This window comes from Macaca fascicularis, chromosome 11, assembly GCF_037993035.2.
Source record: "Macaca fascicularis isolate 582-1 chromosome 11, T2T-MFA8v1.1".
Classification (NCBI taxonomy): Eukaryota; Metazoa; Chordata; class Mammalia; order Primates; family Cercopithecidae; genus Macaca; species Macaca fascicularis.
In genome coordinates, this window is record NC_088385.1 from 113,655,855 (window position 1) to 113,673,888 (window position 18,034).

Genomic DNA, 18,034 nt, shown 5'->3' on the forward strand with positions numbered 1-18,034 from the left:
GGTCATCAGCACAAAAGTAACTGAAACTACTGCAAATCAATGCCAGCTAGGTTTCCTTAGAGGGCTGATACATCTGTGAAGCACAGTAATTATAGGGGTCCCAGCATTTCTATGCTCAAAATAATTTTAAGTCATTTGTTTTCAAAATAGAATATGTGTATGCCTTTATTTACACTACTTATTTGTATAATACATACTTTCTTCCTGGGTAATACAAAGGTAAGCCTCCCAGCCCTGCTTAGATTCTTATAACTTCTGACTTAGTCCAGATGAATGAGGTTTCACAGTGTAAGGTTTCAATTATTTTGGAAAAACATTGCAACTGTGCTGCACTTGTTCACATCAAAGTAAGCTGCCTCTTTCCAGGTTCCCCATTCCCAGGTCCAACCGAAAGGAGAAAATAAACCAGACCAAGTACATAGCTACAAAATCTTTCTGAGCCTCATTCAATACATGTTCATAGAACCTCTACCCTGTCAAGCAGCCATAGTGGAACTGGGGCCCTTGAGCTCAAAAGCCATTTGATCACACTTAGACTGGAAAGCTGTCCCTTATTTATCATCTGAAAGGCAGAGGCCAAGCCTTATCAGCTAATTACTGCCTCTCACAGAATCTCCAGCAGTCTGGCCCAAACCAACCCAGGACCACTGGGTGCTACAACGTTTGCTTAGGGCACTGTACTTCGGGTTGGCGTCTTGGGCCAAAAAGAAAAAAAAAAAAAAAAATCAATCAATGATAGTGTTGTAAGATCTCTGACTGTAGAGCCAGGCTCCTTGGGTTCAAATCCCAGCTTTGCCTCCAATTAGCCCTGTGCCTCAATTTTCTCATCTGAAAAATGAGGATAATTATGGTATCTATTTCATAGGGTTGTAGTGAGGGTCAAGTGAGTTAGTAAAGGTCAGAACAGGGCCTGGCTCATAGTTAACACATTTTATTATCCTTTGTAACACCACAGTTATCATATTTAGGGTAATTTTATAATTAAGATCTGTCTCCCTCACTGTACTAGCTCTGTGAAAGCAAGCACCAAGTCCTTTTTCTCTCCCCATTATATTCCCATGGCCTAGCACCGAGCTTGGCCCTCAGTGAGTGCTCAGTAAATACTTGTCAATGAAACGAATGAATGACTGGTACTAAGTTGCTGTGTGATTGCAGTAGATCATTTCCCTTCTCTTGACCTTAATTATTTCACCTGTAAAACCAGAGGTAGAACCAGATGGTTAGTCACTAAAGCTCTTCCTACCATTAATGGACCATGACCCTATGATTCTAAAAATAACATTAATAACAGCTGACACATTTTGAAAACTTACTACACAGGAGTTCTAAGTGTTTCACATGTAATAACTTAATTAATCCTGACTTTAAAACCTCAGCAGCAGGGGGATGGTGGCTCACACTTGTAATCCCAGCACTCTGGGAGGCTAGGAGCCCAGAAATTCCAGTAGGGGGGCCGTTTGAGCCCAGAAGTTCGAGATCAGCCTGGGCAATGTAGTGAGACCTCATCTCCACAAAAAATTTAAAAATTATCTGAGAGTGGTAGCACACACCTGTAGTCCCAGCTACTTGGGAGGCTCAGGTGGGAGGATCACTTAAGCCTGGGAGGCACAGGTGCAGTGAGCTGAGATCACCCCACTGCACTCCAGGCTGGGTGACAGGGCAAGACTCTGTCTCAAAAAAAAAAAAAAAAAAAAAAAAAGCTCAGCAGATGTGGACTGTCTGACAAAGAATTTTTGGGAACTACATCCTTCTCCAGAAGAGGCTAAGAGAAGAGGCTAAGAGGCTAGGGGTGAGCCCTCTGGCAGTACTTTGGTGCAGTGAGAGCTGCCTTTCATAGGAAAACAGTTTGTGCTCCTGACTGGACCACCTTTCACCCCTTGTTCAAGTAGCAGCTCATTTGGTAAGGGGTCAGGAATAAAGGGCTCTTTCTTCCCTCTCCATGTGTAGGAAAGTCAGCCCTTGGTGTGGAGAGTCATTTCTCAAAATAGATCTTCCTAATATGGTTCCAAAGAGACCAAGAGTCAATCGTAGCTGAGATGGGCTTATGCCATAGGCATCTGATGAACGTTGGACTGTGTGTGCAGGCACACACACGTGCACACAGGCACCCCTCATACCCTCCTCTCAAGGGGTGGTAAACTGGTGACTTATGTCCTTTTTAAAATCAGTAGCAACAGCATATGATTTAATCCAGAGAATGGTAACTTCCTGTTACGGGCCCTCAACAAAAAGTGCCTTATTCCAGCAGAGATCTCTGGACCCCGGAGTTTGTGCCCAGCATGCTTAAGGACCCTGCATGAAACCGGATGTAAAGTGTGAGAGGTGAGGCGGGTGCCATGGGCCAGCCTCTGCCACTCCCACCAGACTAAATAGAAGCTTCATTGGTCATGTTAATGACCAAGCCAAGGCAGTGAGCACTTCAGCTAACTGGCCTTTCAATGGTCTCTTCACTACAGGGAAAACGAGTCACTGACTCATTTGCAATTAGCTGACCTAACAGGACAGAATTTTCCATGCTGGATTCTGTGGTAACAGAATTTTATTGTCACATTAGAGATATTTTGAGCCAGTCTCGTTTCCAGGCAATTACTCTTTTGAGTGTATGACACAACTTCTGAGCACAGCTGTGTCGAGGGTCCTTGACTAGGCACAAAAGCCACACTCTCGGGTTCTGTGGGAAAGAGCCCAAGTCCATTCTGTGACATTTTACTTACACGAGCCAAGGCAAGGTGGACTCTGTTGGAACCAGCAAGCTGAGGCCAGGTGAGAATTCTAAGGCCCCAGAGCTCTGTCGGGGAAGAGGGAGCTTAGAGAAGGAAGAGCAGCAGAGAGATTAAAGTCTAATGGGCTGGCCTCCAAAAAGGGAGTGCTCTCCTGCTCCTGGGTAACTTGGCAGTGGCAGGTCAGCCTCCTTTGGGACGGTCATATCAATGTGGGGAAAGCATGCTCCCCAACTGGGTTTCTATGCCAGCTCTTCCACTAGCTTGCTGTGTGACTTTGGGCAGGACACGTGATCTCATGGGGCCTGGCTTTCTCATCTGTACAACATGGGGTTGGATCCCAGGATTCCTAAAATTCGTTCTAGTAGTAATGTCCCAATGTTCATTTGCTAACTATTATTTAGCACCTGCTAGGTGCTAGGCACCATGCCAGATGTTGGGCACATGGTGTTGAACACAGCAAAGCCCCATCAGGAGTATATGAATATAAGCCAAAAGAAAGACCTAGCTAGCTGCCAGGCAGGATGGTAAGGCCCCGGCCCAAGAGGCACAGGCTGGGGTATTTAGGTTCTTGAGATAGGATTCCAGAAAAGTCTCTCTGAGGAGGTGACATTTAAGCTGAGATAGAAAGAATGACAAAATGGCAGGTATGGCAGGAGCCGGGGTAGGGGTGGTAGAGAAGGTTCTAGGCAGAAGGAACAGGTAGGACAGAATTCCCTGAGTTGGAACCAGCTTGGCATGCCATGGGACCAGAAGGGAGGCCTCTGTGCCAGGAAGAGCACCAGGAGGTGAGGTGACACCCAGGAGTTCACTTGAGAGAAGATCAGGTGGGGCAAGCAACCTTTCTGAAAAAGGATCGTTTTGTAGTAATAGTTCCTAATGTTATCTGTTTAATACACCTGGGATCTTGGTTTTTTGGGACAGGGCCCAATCTTACTATGGTCTCACTGGGATTTAGAGCAGTTCCTGTGCTAGAATCCCACTGTGCAGACCTGAGAGTCCACCACTGCTGCCACACAAACAGCATCCTGCAGGTTCCCATGATGCAGAGCACAGGGGTATGTGCCAGTGTTTCTGATCTGATTTGGGATTAGGAAAGCCTTGGCGTGCTGTCCATGGTCTCCTTGGCAACAGCCCTTGGTGCCTTCTCCCTTGAGTTCCCAGACACCACCTACGCCCTTCTCCGTCTTTTCTAACTGTTCTTTTGGTTGTGAAGTGGCTGTACTCTTGCTATGTAAGGCATGCCATCCTATGTAGGGGGAAAAGTCCCTCGCTACTCGAATTAGGATCCCTCTTTCTTGACCTCTGAATTGCTGGTTCTCTTTGCATGCTTCAGGCCTAAGCACCTGCCCCAGCTCCCCTTAGGCTCTCACTCACAGAGGAAGAGCAGTTCCCTGTAGCCACCTAGACTCCAGGGAGCAGCCATTGTTGTCATAGCCCCTTCTCCCTGCTGTCTAGGCTTCAGCCTGTCTGTCTCCCTCATAGGAGGCAGCCTCCCACCTAATCTCCTGGGGCTCCACTCTCCAACTGTCAGGGAAGACAGATGGGGAGCAGAAGAATTCATACATTCACACACTCTCCTCCTCGCTGCTCTGGCCATCCTTGTTGATTGGCTCCTGTCCTTGGTGGGGTATCCCTCAGCACAGCAAAGAAATCTTTGTGCTGACTGGCCTGCAGACTGGGAGCTCTCAAAGGGAGCCCATAGCTCCTCTCCTTCCTCCCCTCTGATCCTACTAACCCGGGCTTATTTGCATAGCTGTCTTGGTAACAGAAAAGAATGTAAAAGAAGAAGCACTTCAGAAGCACTTCTCTTACTCCTAATCCTTTCTAGAACTACTTCCCCTCTTCTTGTAGCTACTAACACCTGTTCCTCTGACCTGCACAAAAGCTCCCCTCCCCGCCGCTCTCAATTGGTTTCTCTTGACTCGTTCCTCCACATTCACACCAAGTCCAATTCCTATTCATGTATCTTCCAGGAGTTCAGCAAATGTGAGCCAAAAAGAAAGACATTCTCTAAATGATAGGCACTAATAATAACCTTTGAAATTGTTGACTTGCTTCCTCTTCAAAAGCCTGCTTTTAGGCTGAAGTTTATAATTGAATTCAACTGTAAAATGTTATTTTTTAATAACGTCATTGTATTTTACTTGGCAGTGTTATGCTCTTGGGTTGATGGACTAGGACCTATCACATCTCCATAACTAACAATAAAACTCACTACCATCCATCTGTACATCCATATTTATTTATCTGGACATGCAGTTACTAGTGTATTTGTGCGTGTGACAAACACACACTTTTCTGTATTCCTGGTGTGGCTGTTTCTCATTTTGGGTTTGACTTCCCAAGATATTGCAGATTAGGAACAGAAAGCCAGTATAACCGCATGAGTAAACACCAGCCCAACTCAGGCTATGAAATCTTTTGCATTTCTCCTGTTGACTTCCCTAAGACCAAGATTCAATCTTGCAGAAGTTCAGTGATTCCTCTCCATCAGCTCTCATTAATAGCATCTTAAGAAATTTAACTTAAACTATAAACATGACTGATATTGTGTATATGCAACTTCAAGCTAATTTTTACTTTGTGGAATTTCTTTCCCCTCAACAAGTACCCTTTTAATAGCCCCACTTCCCGGATGGAACCTTGTTTGATGAGCAGTACTCCCAGACTGCATCCTACCCCAGTCACTCCCCGCTGGCCAGAGGTGCCCTCCGCCAACACGTGCTACACAAGCCCGTCTGTGCATTCCACGAGGTACGGAAACTCTAGTGACATGTATACACCCCTGACAACGCGCAGGAATTCTGAGTATGAGCACATGCAACACTTTCCTGGCTTTGCTTACATCAACGGAGAGGCCTCTACAGGATGGGCTAAATGACTGCTATCATAGGCATCCATATTTAATATTAATAATAATTATTAATAATAATAAACCCAACACCCATCCCCCAGAAGACTTTATCTCTATACATTGTAACTCATGGGCTATTCCTAAGTGTCCATTTTCCTAATGAACATGAGGATGGGATTCAATGTGGGATGAATAAACTTTAGTTCAGAAACAGGACTTACTAAAAGTCAGCGGGATTGGGTTTCTGTAGCCAAGCCAGACTTGACTGTTTCTATAGAGCACTATCTCGGGCAGGCCATTCTGTGCCTTTTCCCTCTGTTCCATGACTTTGCTTTGTGTTGGCAACCACTTCTAGTAAGCTACTGATTTTCCTGTTGACAAAATCTCTTTAGTCTTGAAGGATGGATACTGGAGACAGAATCTGGTTTGTGTTCTTGGATGGGCACATAATTTGCCAAGAGCATTCACCTTGCCATCTGTCTGTCATCGTACTGTACAGGGAACAGCCCTCAGACGTGTTCTGCACATCCCTTCTTCCTGGTGGTATCATCACTGCTTCCTGGAGCACCAGGGCTAAATGGGGAGCTATCTGGAAACTCTAGATTTTCTGTCATAACCCACATCTGTCACAGTACCTGCATTGTCTTGGAATGTAAGCACTGTCTTGAGGGAAGGAAGAGGTCTGTTCTGTATTGCCTTAAGTTGATTGAGGTTTGTAGGAGACTGGTTCTTCTACATACAAGGATTTGTCTTAAGTTTGCACAATGGCTAGTGTCAGCAAAAGGCAGGAAGGTTTTTTTTTTTTAAGTTCTATGAGAATGTGGATTTATGGCATTGAGTATCACACTCAGCTCTGCTGTGTTAACTTTGTGAAACTGGATGGAACAAACTTTAACTTACCAAGCACCAAGTGTGAAAATGACTTTCATGGTTCCTTCATAAAACTATAATAATATCCGACACTTTGATAGAAAAAAATTCAAAGCTGTGCCTTTGAGCCTATACTATACTGTGTATGTGTGGAAATAAAAATGTATTGTACTTTTGGAGAATTTTTTTGTAGGCATTTTTCTGTCAGATTTGTAGTAATTTGTGAGGTTTGTTAGAGATTAATATAGGTTTTCTTTCTGTATTATAAAATGCACCAAGCAATTATGGTGGACCTATTACCCTATGGGTAAGAAATAAATGGAAATACGACATCGGATGTTTTAGCAATTGTTCTGTAAATAAAATCTTTGATCACACCACTCAGTGTGATAATTGTGTCTACAGCTAAAATGGAAATAGTTTTATCTGTACAGTTGTGCAAGATATGAATGGTTTCACACTCAAATAAAAAATATTGAAATAACCTGCTTTCTTCTGACTTTTCATTTGACATGACCTCTGTGTGTGTGTGTGTGTGTATAAATAACATTCTGAATACTTAGGGTGTAAGTAGGCAGGGAAAAACTAAGTAGTCTTATATGGCTGTGTTTATCCAGTTCCCCATCATCTTGTCATATAATAATTAAAATGTGTATAAACCACACATCCTGTCCTTGAATAATGATGAAGTAAAAATAGTACCTACAGTCTGATAGAGGTTTGTAGGGGACTAGTTCTTCTACACACAGAGATGTGTCGTAAGTTTGCACAGTGGTTAGTGTCACCCAAAGGCAGGAACCTTTCAGCTCTTATAGGGAATACTATTCTTCGATACCAACACCATTAAGAGATCCCTTAGTTCATTATGCTTTAATGATCACTGGGTGTAAAGATATTTCAAGTGCAGTGCTTTAAATGCTAATAAACTTCTGGAACAGAATAGTAACATTACTGAATACTTAATAAGTATTAACAAATTCTTCTCCAGCACAGTATTTTTATTCTGGGGTTGAGAGGAGTGGGGTATCAAAGTACAATGATGGTGTTTTTCTCAAACATTAAGAGTCTAGGATCTATGAGAAGTTCAGAACCACAGATGTCCAGAAATGGGAGTAGTGAGTATATTAACTAAAAGGCATGAGAACTTGACAATTCAATTTGCATTTTGAAAGATTTATATTTAAAGCCAAGTTCTTACTTGCTATTACGTAATATATTTATACCTGAACATGAGTTTTAAGATTAAAATTAAATACAGAACATCCCCTTATATTTAGCTATGTTGTTCTACAAAAAGAAAGCAGATGTTGAATTTCACTTTCTGATGGTCAATTAGTTTGATCTTTTGTCCACAATCCATTAATTGGCTTTCATATAAGGAAAGTAAAGAAAAGGAAGAATGAAATTTCAGATTTAGTCACTGCCAAAAATAAACCTAAGAGTGACCAGACCAGTCTCTCTTACAATTCAAAGCCAGAGCTCCCTTAAATAAATGAAAGGGTGTAGGAAGTCAGACTTTTGACTTACTAAGCACAAAAAAGTAATCACCAAATTCTTTAGTCAGGTAACGAGGGCATAGGACACCCATTTACACATAACAGCCACAAGCTCATTAACTGCACAAATCTTTAGGCAAAACGAGTCATAATCAACAAGGGTCTGAAGCCCATAGAACAGGTCACCTCAGGAACTTTGCAAGGAAGAAAATGTGTGCCTCCCTTTCACAGCACAACCAAGACCCTGGAAAAGAAGGCAGCTTCAGATGAAGGCAAAAGGCCACTGGGCCTCCTCTCCAGAGCACCAGGTGCCTACCTCTTGGGAGCCGAGTAGTACCTATGTTCCCAATTGTTTTAAAACTTTCAACTTTGGAATCAGGAAAGATCTGAATAGGAAAAGGCGGCAGCTGCTGTGAGCACATGACTCAAATGCACCTTCTTTCCCTCTGATAGCTCCCAGTCAGTCACCAGAACGGGAAATTCGGGCAAGGCTGGCAGCTGGGAGTGGGGCCAGTCACTTGTCAGGGGAAGAACAGAAGAGTCTTGGCAGTAAAGGGACCCTCCCCTCTTAGGACTTTTTCTGAAAAGAACTCCGCCAGCTTGAAACTGGCTGAAGTCATGAAGAGCAGCCAGGATGGCTCACCCACATTGCAGGCCTCTGGTGTCCTCAGATTCCATCCTGCTGTGTTCTTTGTCAGGCCTCTGGTACACCCCAGCTCTGGGTAGAAAGAGAATTTGTCGCCCCTCTGAGACTGAAACCCAGGCACAGACCAACCCAAAATGTTTGCCATGGAGTAAGTCCAACCCAAATGGGGGAGGGGAAATTGTGGAAACTGCCATGTGACCTTGAACGGTTCACCTCCCCACTCTGGACCTCAAGCAGGTGTGTTACATGATTATGACATTCCAACTTACAGTCTGCACTGATGGACCAGGGCTGGCAGAGCTGGATGAGGAGGATGGATGGGCTGTTTAGGGAAAACAAAAAACGGAGAAGACTGGCAGCTGGGCAGTGATTCAGGGAGGGAGCCACAGGAGAGAAGGCACTGGCTCCACCAGCTGGTGCTATAACACAGAGTGAGGCTCATGAGTCCAAACCCCATCCTCCCTTGTACAACTCTGGAGAGCAGTGTTTGGCAATTTTCCTCTCTCTTCAAAACTGGCCTTAATATTTGCTTTAAAGTAAAGTCGAAATGTCTGAAGTGAATCTAGAGAAGGAAAGATAGCAAAAACAAACAGCTATTTTGTTCCAACCTCTTGCACTGCTTAAAGGCAGACTTGCAAGATTAGAAAACAATTAAGGCCGGGCATGGTGGCTCACACCTGTAATCCCAGCATTCTGGGAGGCCAAGATGGGTAGATCACTTGAGCTCAAGCTTAGGAGTTTGAGACCAGCCTGGGCAATATAGTGAGACCCTATCCCTACAAAAAATTTAAAAATTAGCCAGTTGTGGTGACACGCACCTGCGGTCCTAGCTACTCAGGAGGCTGAGGTGGGAGGATCACTTGAGACCGGGTATTTGGGCTTACAGTGAGCTATGAATGGGCCACTGCACTTCAGGCTGGGGGACAGAGACCTGTCTCAATAAATTAATAAAGACAAAAATACTGATGTATAGGTCCCACCCACAATGAATAGTGACTTGGAACGTGACCCAGGCATCAGTATTTTCCTAAGCTCCTGAGGTGACTGAATATGCAGTCAAGGTTGAGAAACACGATCCCTTCCACCCTCAAGTTCTAAACTTCAGGAACTACTACTATTCCCTGAACATGTGGCCCAAGTTTCTCTTTTGCAGCGTTGTTTGTCCAGAGTGGAGAACCATGCTCTGTGCAAGTACTGGCACTCCACCGTAACCTACACCGTGCATAGTTTTCCCTTAGCTGACAAACCTTTCCCTAAACTGCGCTGTTTTGTTCTCCCTTCAGCTACCCCCACCTCCCTACCACTTTGCTGCCTGCCCTTCTAACCTGGAACTTCTCTGCTTCAGTTCCTTGGCAGCCTCCCAAGCTAAGCCAGCTTGGACACAGTGCTTGGGGCTTCCTCTTGTTCCAAGGAGGTCAGAACCTTTTGTGGTTCACCAGCCTCCTCCCTGAAGCTCTTCCCCCAATCCCCCTCCTGTGTCTCAACCTCCCCCAACCCTGCCGCCACCCTCTCACCCCCATATTTTGCTGCTGCTGGTGTAGGTGGGACGGAAGACGTGGGCCACAAGAGATGAAGAAAGAGCTGTTGCTAGGAAAGGAGTGTGGGTGAAGAGAGATGGTGGGCGGGAGAAATAGGACTCCCCAGTTATATGCCTCCCTTTCTCATCATAAATGCCTCAAGAGCTAAAACCAGCTGTTTAAAATCTATTATGAAAAATAATGAGGTCTGACCGTGACAGCAGGGGTAAGAGAATCAGCCTTAGAAAGAGTTGAAGTGCTGATACTTGGTATTTATGTCTTCTCCTAGAAAAGAAAAGCCTCTGAGTGAAGTTTAAAAGAGTAACTTCTCAAGGAACTATCAAACTGTGCCCCTGTGAGGGACAGTATCCAGAATGTCTTGGCATATGCTATACCTCTCAGAAACAATAAACTGCAAGGTGTCTTAAGAACCAAAATATAGTTGAGGCAGAAGGATGATCTTTAAATGAGAAGTCTGCAACACTCTTTCCTCACCTCACACTCAGGGGCACATTTCTGAAATAGATCTGCCTTAATCCACGGAGTCTCCCATTTATTGAAGTCTTCTCTGTACCAGGCACATGAGACTCGCCATGTCTGCTTCTCACAAGTTCCCTGCAATACCAGTGGCATAATCGCTTCTGTTTACAGGTGAAGAAACGGAGACTATGAGCAGCTTAATGCCTTGCTGAAGGTTACAGTTTAAGGGGCAGAGCTGGGATCTGAAAATTACTCCAGGCACAGTAGCTCACACCTATAATCACAGCACTTTGGGAGGCCAAGAAGAAAGGATCACTTGAGGCCAGGAGTTTAAGACCATGGCAACACAGTGAGACTCTGTCTCTCTCTATATATTAATTTTTAAAACACAATAAAAGAAATACTACTCCAGAGCCTGTCTGTGCTTTTTCTACCAAAGCACACTCTTCCTCCTTCCTACTTTTCTTCCCACCCTCCCACCCCATCCCAACTTCCATTCGCCTCTCCTGAGCAGTTCTGCAGTTTTAAAAATCAACCTTGACTGCGGTAATAGAACTTACTGGGGTGGAAGAGAGTTTCAAAAGTTTTGGGAAATTTTTGTGCTCACAAAATGCAGGCAGTTTCTAAGCTGGGCACCAGATCTTCCCCTAAACCAGAGGTGGCATTCTGCTCACTGTAAATAAATAGCAGACTACCTTTCCCTCTGTCATTTCCCAACGTACATACAAACCAGTGCATTATGTATGACCGAGATTTGATTATTCTATATAGAAACAGGAATAAAAGAAAATCAATAATAATGAAAAAAAAATACCAGGTCACAGAGGATTTTTATTACCAGGTCGGAAAAAAAAGCTCTGCAGGGGGGCGTGCAATGAGCCAAGCATTCACTAGAATGAAGTCACTGGGGTGGGGGAGGAAGGAGCACGGAGGAGACTGGCTACCTCTTGCTGTTAAGGTCACTACCCTTTGACAGAGGTGGCCTCTGACCTCAACAGCCCTACAATTCTGTTTTGACTGACCCTGAAACCCATGAAATTCAGATGTAGGCACTGCCCAAAAGTTGAGATAAAGCTGACTAATATGGGAAAAGCTCCCGGTATGTGCCCCCAGCTGAAAGGAGCTGGCAGTTCTTTGGCGGTAGACGCAATTTATTCTGTCCTCCTCCTTTCAGGGAAATGCTAATCCTTCATAGGCAACTCGAGGGGAAGACTAAAATGTGTTGATCATGAATGACAATAATCCTTTGTCCACCGCCACCTCCTCCTAGGGTTGAACCTTAAGAGTTTAATCAAATGTTGGTAAGTAAATTAATGCCTTACTGCAAAAGAGGTGGTGGGAAGAAAGGTTGTGAGAATATATTTCCTCTGACATGTGAATCTCAATAAACTTAATTGCAAAGGCATCGATATGGGAAGGGGGTACTGAAAGAGTGTTTTAGATTCCTATTTACACACACATACACATAACAGTCACTATCCGAAAACTGTCTTACAGCATGTCAGTGTTAAAATGTTAACTTCAAAGTCTAAAGACGAAAGCAGCGCATTGGAATCACTTTGCTGTTGTTAAAAACAACAGCAGCAACATCAAAACTCATGCATTTGTGCATCCATAGGAACAGCAAGATGTTTAGCCCTGAATCTTCACATCTTTCTAAGGAAGGTTGCATTTTTCATTCCAGTTCAGCTAACATTTTAGTGGCTACTCCATGCCAGGTCCGCCTTGCTGGCCACTTTGACAGCCATCTCTTTTAACCCTTCCAACTTACTGCAAAGTAGGTATAATTATGCTCATTACGTTGAGAAAAATCGGTGCTCAAAGACGGCAAGTGATTTATCCCTGTACACCCAGAGTTAAAATTCAAACTAGAGTCTTTTGGCTTCAGGTTTTCCTGTTAGATACAAAAAATTGGTTGCCAGAAGGGTTTCAAGGAATTTGACAAATGATCGGCTTCTGAGACTCACACAGTGAGTCAGGGCTAAAGACCAGGTTTTCCAGTTCTCAGTCTGGGTTCTTTCACCACATGACAGCATTGCCACCCAAAGCGCTGGTTTTCCCAAGAGGTGTTTGGATGGGATTCCAAGTCAGCGAGATGCAAATAGGTCTGACCCACATTCCTGCTCTTGGGTAAATAAAAACTCCTAAAGGGCAGAGCCCATTTTGTGTGCTTAATCTAAGAGTCCCACTGTGGGTAGCCAATCAATATTAAACAACTAGAAGGACATTTGCCTAGGACTAACGGCATGGACTCAATTTAAGCAATCAGAATACAGTGAATATTACTGAGGAACCTCATAAAGGTGCTGAAAGGCTGAATCAAGTAAATTTTTAAGAGTTGGAAAAAAAAAAAAACCCTTGAAGTCATCTAGTCCAACTCTAATTTTATGAGATAGAGATAAAATAATGTGCATAAAGATGTTAAGACAGTCAGCAACAGACTCTCCCTTCCTGTCTCCCAATTCTATTTAATTTTATGTCATACAGCATTGTAAGGTAACGTTTTCAGGAATGCAACATGTTGTAAGTTGAAGTTGGACTGGCTGGTTATAGAGTCATCATTGATTATGAAACATCTCTCACATTTAACTTTTCCTTTCCCACTGACCTCTAAGAAATCTCCATTGCTGGCTTTCAAGTTCAACCAACTTGGTATCATTTCTCAACAAGCATCTTGTTAATTTTGGCCTCCTGACCCTTTCTCACAGTATTTCCCCCTGTCTTGGAGCCCTCTATGCTCTCTCTACCATCCCTCTTTATAGATCACCTCCTTCAAGAAGACTACTCTGACTACTCTCCTTCCCATTAATGTTTATCTTGCTTTGATTTACACAGTACTATGCTCACTTCTTTTTCCTATCAGTAAAAAAGATCACTGTATTATTTAGTTGTTTCTTATATTCCCAAAGGACAGAATCAATTATTTCTACTTTTAAAATTTTTTTATGGTATCTAAGACAATGCTGTGCTCCAGTGAGTACTAAATATGGGTTAAAGGATAAAACTATGTTAAGTAACTTTGCTATAAAAGGAAGACTACATTCTTTTTTTTTTTTTTTCTTTTTTTTTTTTGAGACAGTGAGTCTCGCTCTGTCACCTAGGCTAGAGAGCAATGGCACATCTTGGCTCACTGCGACCTCTGACTTCCAGGTTCAAGAGATTCTCCTGCCTCAGCCTCCCAAGTAGCTGGGATTACAGGCATGCACCACCACGCCCAGCTAATTTTTGTATTTTTAGTAGAGATGGTGATTCACCATGTTGGCCAGGTTGGTCTCGAACTCCTGACTTCAAGAGATCCACCTGCCTTGGTCTCCTGAAGTGCTCGGATTACAGGCATGAGCCACCGCGCTCGGCTGAGACAGAATTCTTGGTAAAAAATGAAATAAAAATAACTTTTTTTTTTGAGATGGAGTTTCGCTCTTGTTGTCCAGGCTGGAGTGCAATGGCGTGATCTCGGCTCACCGCAACCTCCGCCTCCCGGGTTCAAGCAATTCTCCTGCCTCAGTCTCCCGAGTAGCTGGGATTACAGGCATGAACCACCAAACCCAGCTAATTTTGTATTTTTTTTTTTTTTTTTTTAGTAGAGACGGGGTTTCTCCATGTTAGTCAGGCTGGTCTCGAACACCTGACCTCAGGTGATCCACCCACCTCGGCCTCCCAAAGTGCTGGGATTACAGGCATGAGCCACCACGCCTGGCCAAAAAAATAACTTTCATATCGTCAGGTTATTTCTCAAAGACTAATGAGATACATGAACATGAGTTTGGGGGTCTATCAAAAAACCAATTCAGCGGTAGATACTCTATCAAAATATTGATCCAGTGGTTCTCAATACTAGCTGCTTATTCAAATCAACTGAGAAGCTTTTAAAACTACCAGTATCCAGATTTCACCACAGATCAACTGAATCAGAATCTTTGGAAGTATGCCCAAGGGATGATTTGCACATATCATATTGATATTTGATTTGCACATATTGATTTTTCACATCCCCACTCTTATTAATAGGTTTTTCTAAAGAATGAGCATATTTAAAGGTGGTTTTGGTTTTCTGAGAATCACAAAATTTTAGAACTGAAAAATTTATAACTGAAATTATATCTGGATCAATCCCTTAGTTTAACAGCTAAGGACACTGTGGGACAATCCAGCTATTATTTCAGTTCTAAATTTCTAAACCTCAAGAAAAGTTGAGTGAGTGGCCTCACATAGCGAGGTGGTGGTTGCTGAGTGACAAGTCATATCTTGAATTAGTGGAATTCTCTGAACTCCAATTCTGGAGCTGTAGCCAATAGACCAAGCTGCTAAGGCTTTAAATTTCTGCTTTCTCCTAAAGAAAATGTATACTAAGTATTACAACAGTTGAATTTTAAAAGCTGTTAGCACCAGGTACTCATTAAAGACCTTCAATTTGGCACATTCCAACTAGCCCATTGTCATGGCAAGAGGAAATGCCACAGCAGGATATATCAAAGTCCAAAATAAATGACTAGTATCTATTTGCAGGCTTTTTCATTGGCCCTAACATGAAAGTCCATAACATTTCATGTTATCAGAGCCCAGGGTGCTTCTAGCCCTTAACTATACCACTTATTAGCAAACTTCTTTGCTTATGAGCCAGCTAATCAATACTCTGAACTTCCCTTTTCTCTGTAAAAAAGAAAATGTGCCTCTTATTGACCTTGCGATTTCAGCTATAGCAAGGATTAAACCAAATAATCTACGTGAAGATATTTAAAGAATTTAAAAGCTCTGTCCGTAGATATATATAGGATTACTATATTACTGCTTCTAAGAGCAACAACTTGTGAAAAAATATTTGTTGCTTTGATTACCAAGGCTCTAAATCTTAATTCCTTGCTATCATGCCACTCAAGCATCACCAGGAAGTGGAGTCAGAACACGACTAGAGCCTCTAGTCCCTGAAAGTATCCCATAACTAATATTCAAGGAGGTAAAGTGATGCAGTGACCTAGGACTCAGCTAGTCTCGGCTCCATTCCCAGAGTCTGCTTGTAACTATTGACCTTGGACAAGCCACTTAATTTTTCTGGAACCAGAGTCTCGTCAGTGGTCAAAAGATGACTTGAATTAGAGTGAAAGATCCCTTTGAGTTATAAAATCAGAATATGAACATTTAATTAAAATTACTAAAGTACAACTTCCCAAGTCATTAATTCATCTGTTTTTACATTTTTAAAATCTCTTTTTAGAAGTACAGAGTTGGAGCCTAAAAACATAGCCTATTTCTGGCAAACAGACATTTCAAAGACATGTGTCTGAAATGTCAGAGACCTTCTAAAAATTCTAAAGAGAAACATCTCTATGGAAATAAGATACTTTGTGCTTGTTTAATATCCTCTCTGGGAGACCCTTGCTCCAAAAATAAATACATGGATACCCCCAAAGCACTTAATACTGTACTGGACACAGAGTAGGCACCCAAATACTTTGTTAACAGCTCTCAGTTTGAGTCCCAGTTCTTGTTACTTAACTCGTCTGACCCTGTTTTCTTATCTATAAAGTGGGAACAATACCTTCCCCAATGATCCATTGAGATTAGAAGTATTAAAATGTTCTGTAAACTGTTAAAAACAATCGCAAGATGTTACTATTAGCTTAGGAATTCAGCTAACTATTCCATGACCTTACCAAAATGTGCTTTTTGGAGAGATGGATTAAAATCTTTCTGACTTAATTTATTACAGAGCACCTAACCCAATGCCTGACTCAACAAATATGCTCAATAAATGTTTACTGCATGGAAAGTATAATACACAGAAAGACCAAAAGCTCCATAAACTCAGGTACCATGTTCGTTCTTATTTCCAAATTCCCAGCATCTAGCAGAATATCTAGCACAGCATAGAAGAAATTCAATCATTAGATGAATAAACTTTTGCCCCCTCTAGTTCCTCTTCAGCACAGCTCAAGAGGGAGAGACTGGTAGGGGAGACATCAAGGACGACTACGGGTAAAGGCTGCTTGGAACGGAACACTTGAAATTACTTGGAGAATTCACCCACTCTCCATCAAAAAAAGCTTGGGAGAGCAGAAAGAGCACAGGCTCTGAGTTCAAATTCAATTTCCAAAAATCTGCAATTTTGATAAATTAACCAATTACCCTCTCCAAGACTCAGTTTCCTCATCTTAATATGAGAATAACTCATATGGGTGCTCACTAGAATGGAAGCTCCATGAAGGCAGGGACTTTACTTTGGGCCCACTGTATCCACACTGCATTTAACAGTGCCTGGACACAACACAGGCTCTCAAATATTTGTTGAATGCATGTGTATGAAATTGATAGAGCTAACACTGGTGAAGTATTAACAGAATGCCTGACACGTAATTACCACTGGGGCAATGGGAACCTTTGTCAGCACCACCGCCGCTACTGTATCGGTATTATTACAGTTCCTGGTGGTCGGAGAGCAGCCCCTTCGCGCGGTAAGGCCTGGTTTCAAACCTCGACTTTCCCATTCTCTGGCCGTGTGACTTAGGATAAATTACTTAAAACTATTCGGGTTCCTTTTTATTTCCACAAAAATTTGTGTTGGGAGAATTAGAGGATATGGGGAAATCACCTAAGAGAGTCTGGAGCCCCGGTGGCACGAGATGCATGCTAGAGATTAGTATTAAGGCAGAAAATCGCCGAGTCCTCTTTTATACAGATAACTGCCTTCGATTATTTCCCACATTACTGTAGCTGAGTACATAACAAGAATGCAAACAAGGGTGGAAGGAATTTCCGAGAACGAAACCGCTAAATGAGAAAAGGGAATTAAACCGGTGCTTGACAGTTCCCACCAAGGCATGGCAGTTTCCGCGACCGTCAGCCAGTCCAGCCAGCCCCGGCAGCCAAGGCTGGAGCAGGAGAGTCAGCGGTGTAAGGCACTACACCGAAGCAGAGGCTTACACCCTCCCTCTAACGGTCTCCCCGCCGCTGGCCTCAGGCGGCCGCCAGACTCCCGTTTCCGGCCTTCGCAGTACCACAGTTCCCAGCATGCCCTTGGCGGGAAGTCTTTCCGGCTGGATGACTACTAATCCCAGCATGCCATTCGGCACTCCAGTAAATTAGATGGAAGAGCGGGATAACCCCATTGCATGCAGGGAATTGCAGTCCATTTAGCGGCTGGTTCATAGATGGGCGGGGAAGAGCCGGGTTGCTCTTGTCCGCTGAGAATGATTCATAGAGGAGGGTCAGGAAAGAACGGTTCAGTCTGTGAAAGCCCCCTTAAAAGACTGGACACTTCTCCGAGGGAGGGAGAGGCAGGAGAGCAAGCAGGACCTTAGGCCTGACTCCGCCTCGGTCCGCTAGCCAGGCCTCGACCAAGTCCTGGGCCTTGTCGGGGGCGGCCGTGAGGCGCCGGTTGCTGGGGGAGCGGTGACGTCGCGGGGTGAAAGTTGAGGGGCGGTGACGTCGGGCCGGCCCGGGCGGAGGCTGGC

The 18,034-nt window shown here is 43.5% G+C and overlaps 1 protein-coding gene across 9 annotated transcripts in view; it reads left to right on the plus strand.

Moving 5' to 3' along the window:
• The window catches only part of RFX4 (regulatory factor X4), a 179,263-nt gene extending 172,332 nt beyond the window's left edge, over positions 1 to 6,931 (plus strand). For 6 of the 9 annotated variants that reach the window (XM_005572116.5, XM_065524747.2, XM_045365846.3 and 3 more), the window contains one exon: positions 5,332 to 6,931. In XM_005572116.5, the coding sequence (XP_005572173.1) occupies positions 5,332 to 5,604 (273 nt within the window). In that variant the 3' untranslated portion in view covers positions 5,605 to 6,931. The remainder of the gene's footprint in view (positions 1 to 5,331) is intronic. The other 3 variants (XM_065524745.2, XM_065524746.2, XM_074007679.1) reach the window with 1 other exon arrangement.
• Positions 6,932 to 18,034: the final 11,103 nt, after the last annotated feature.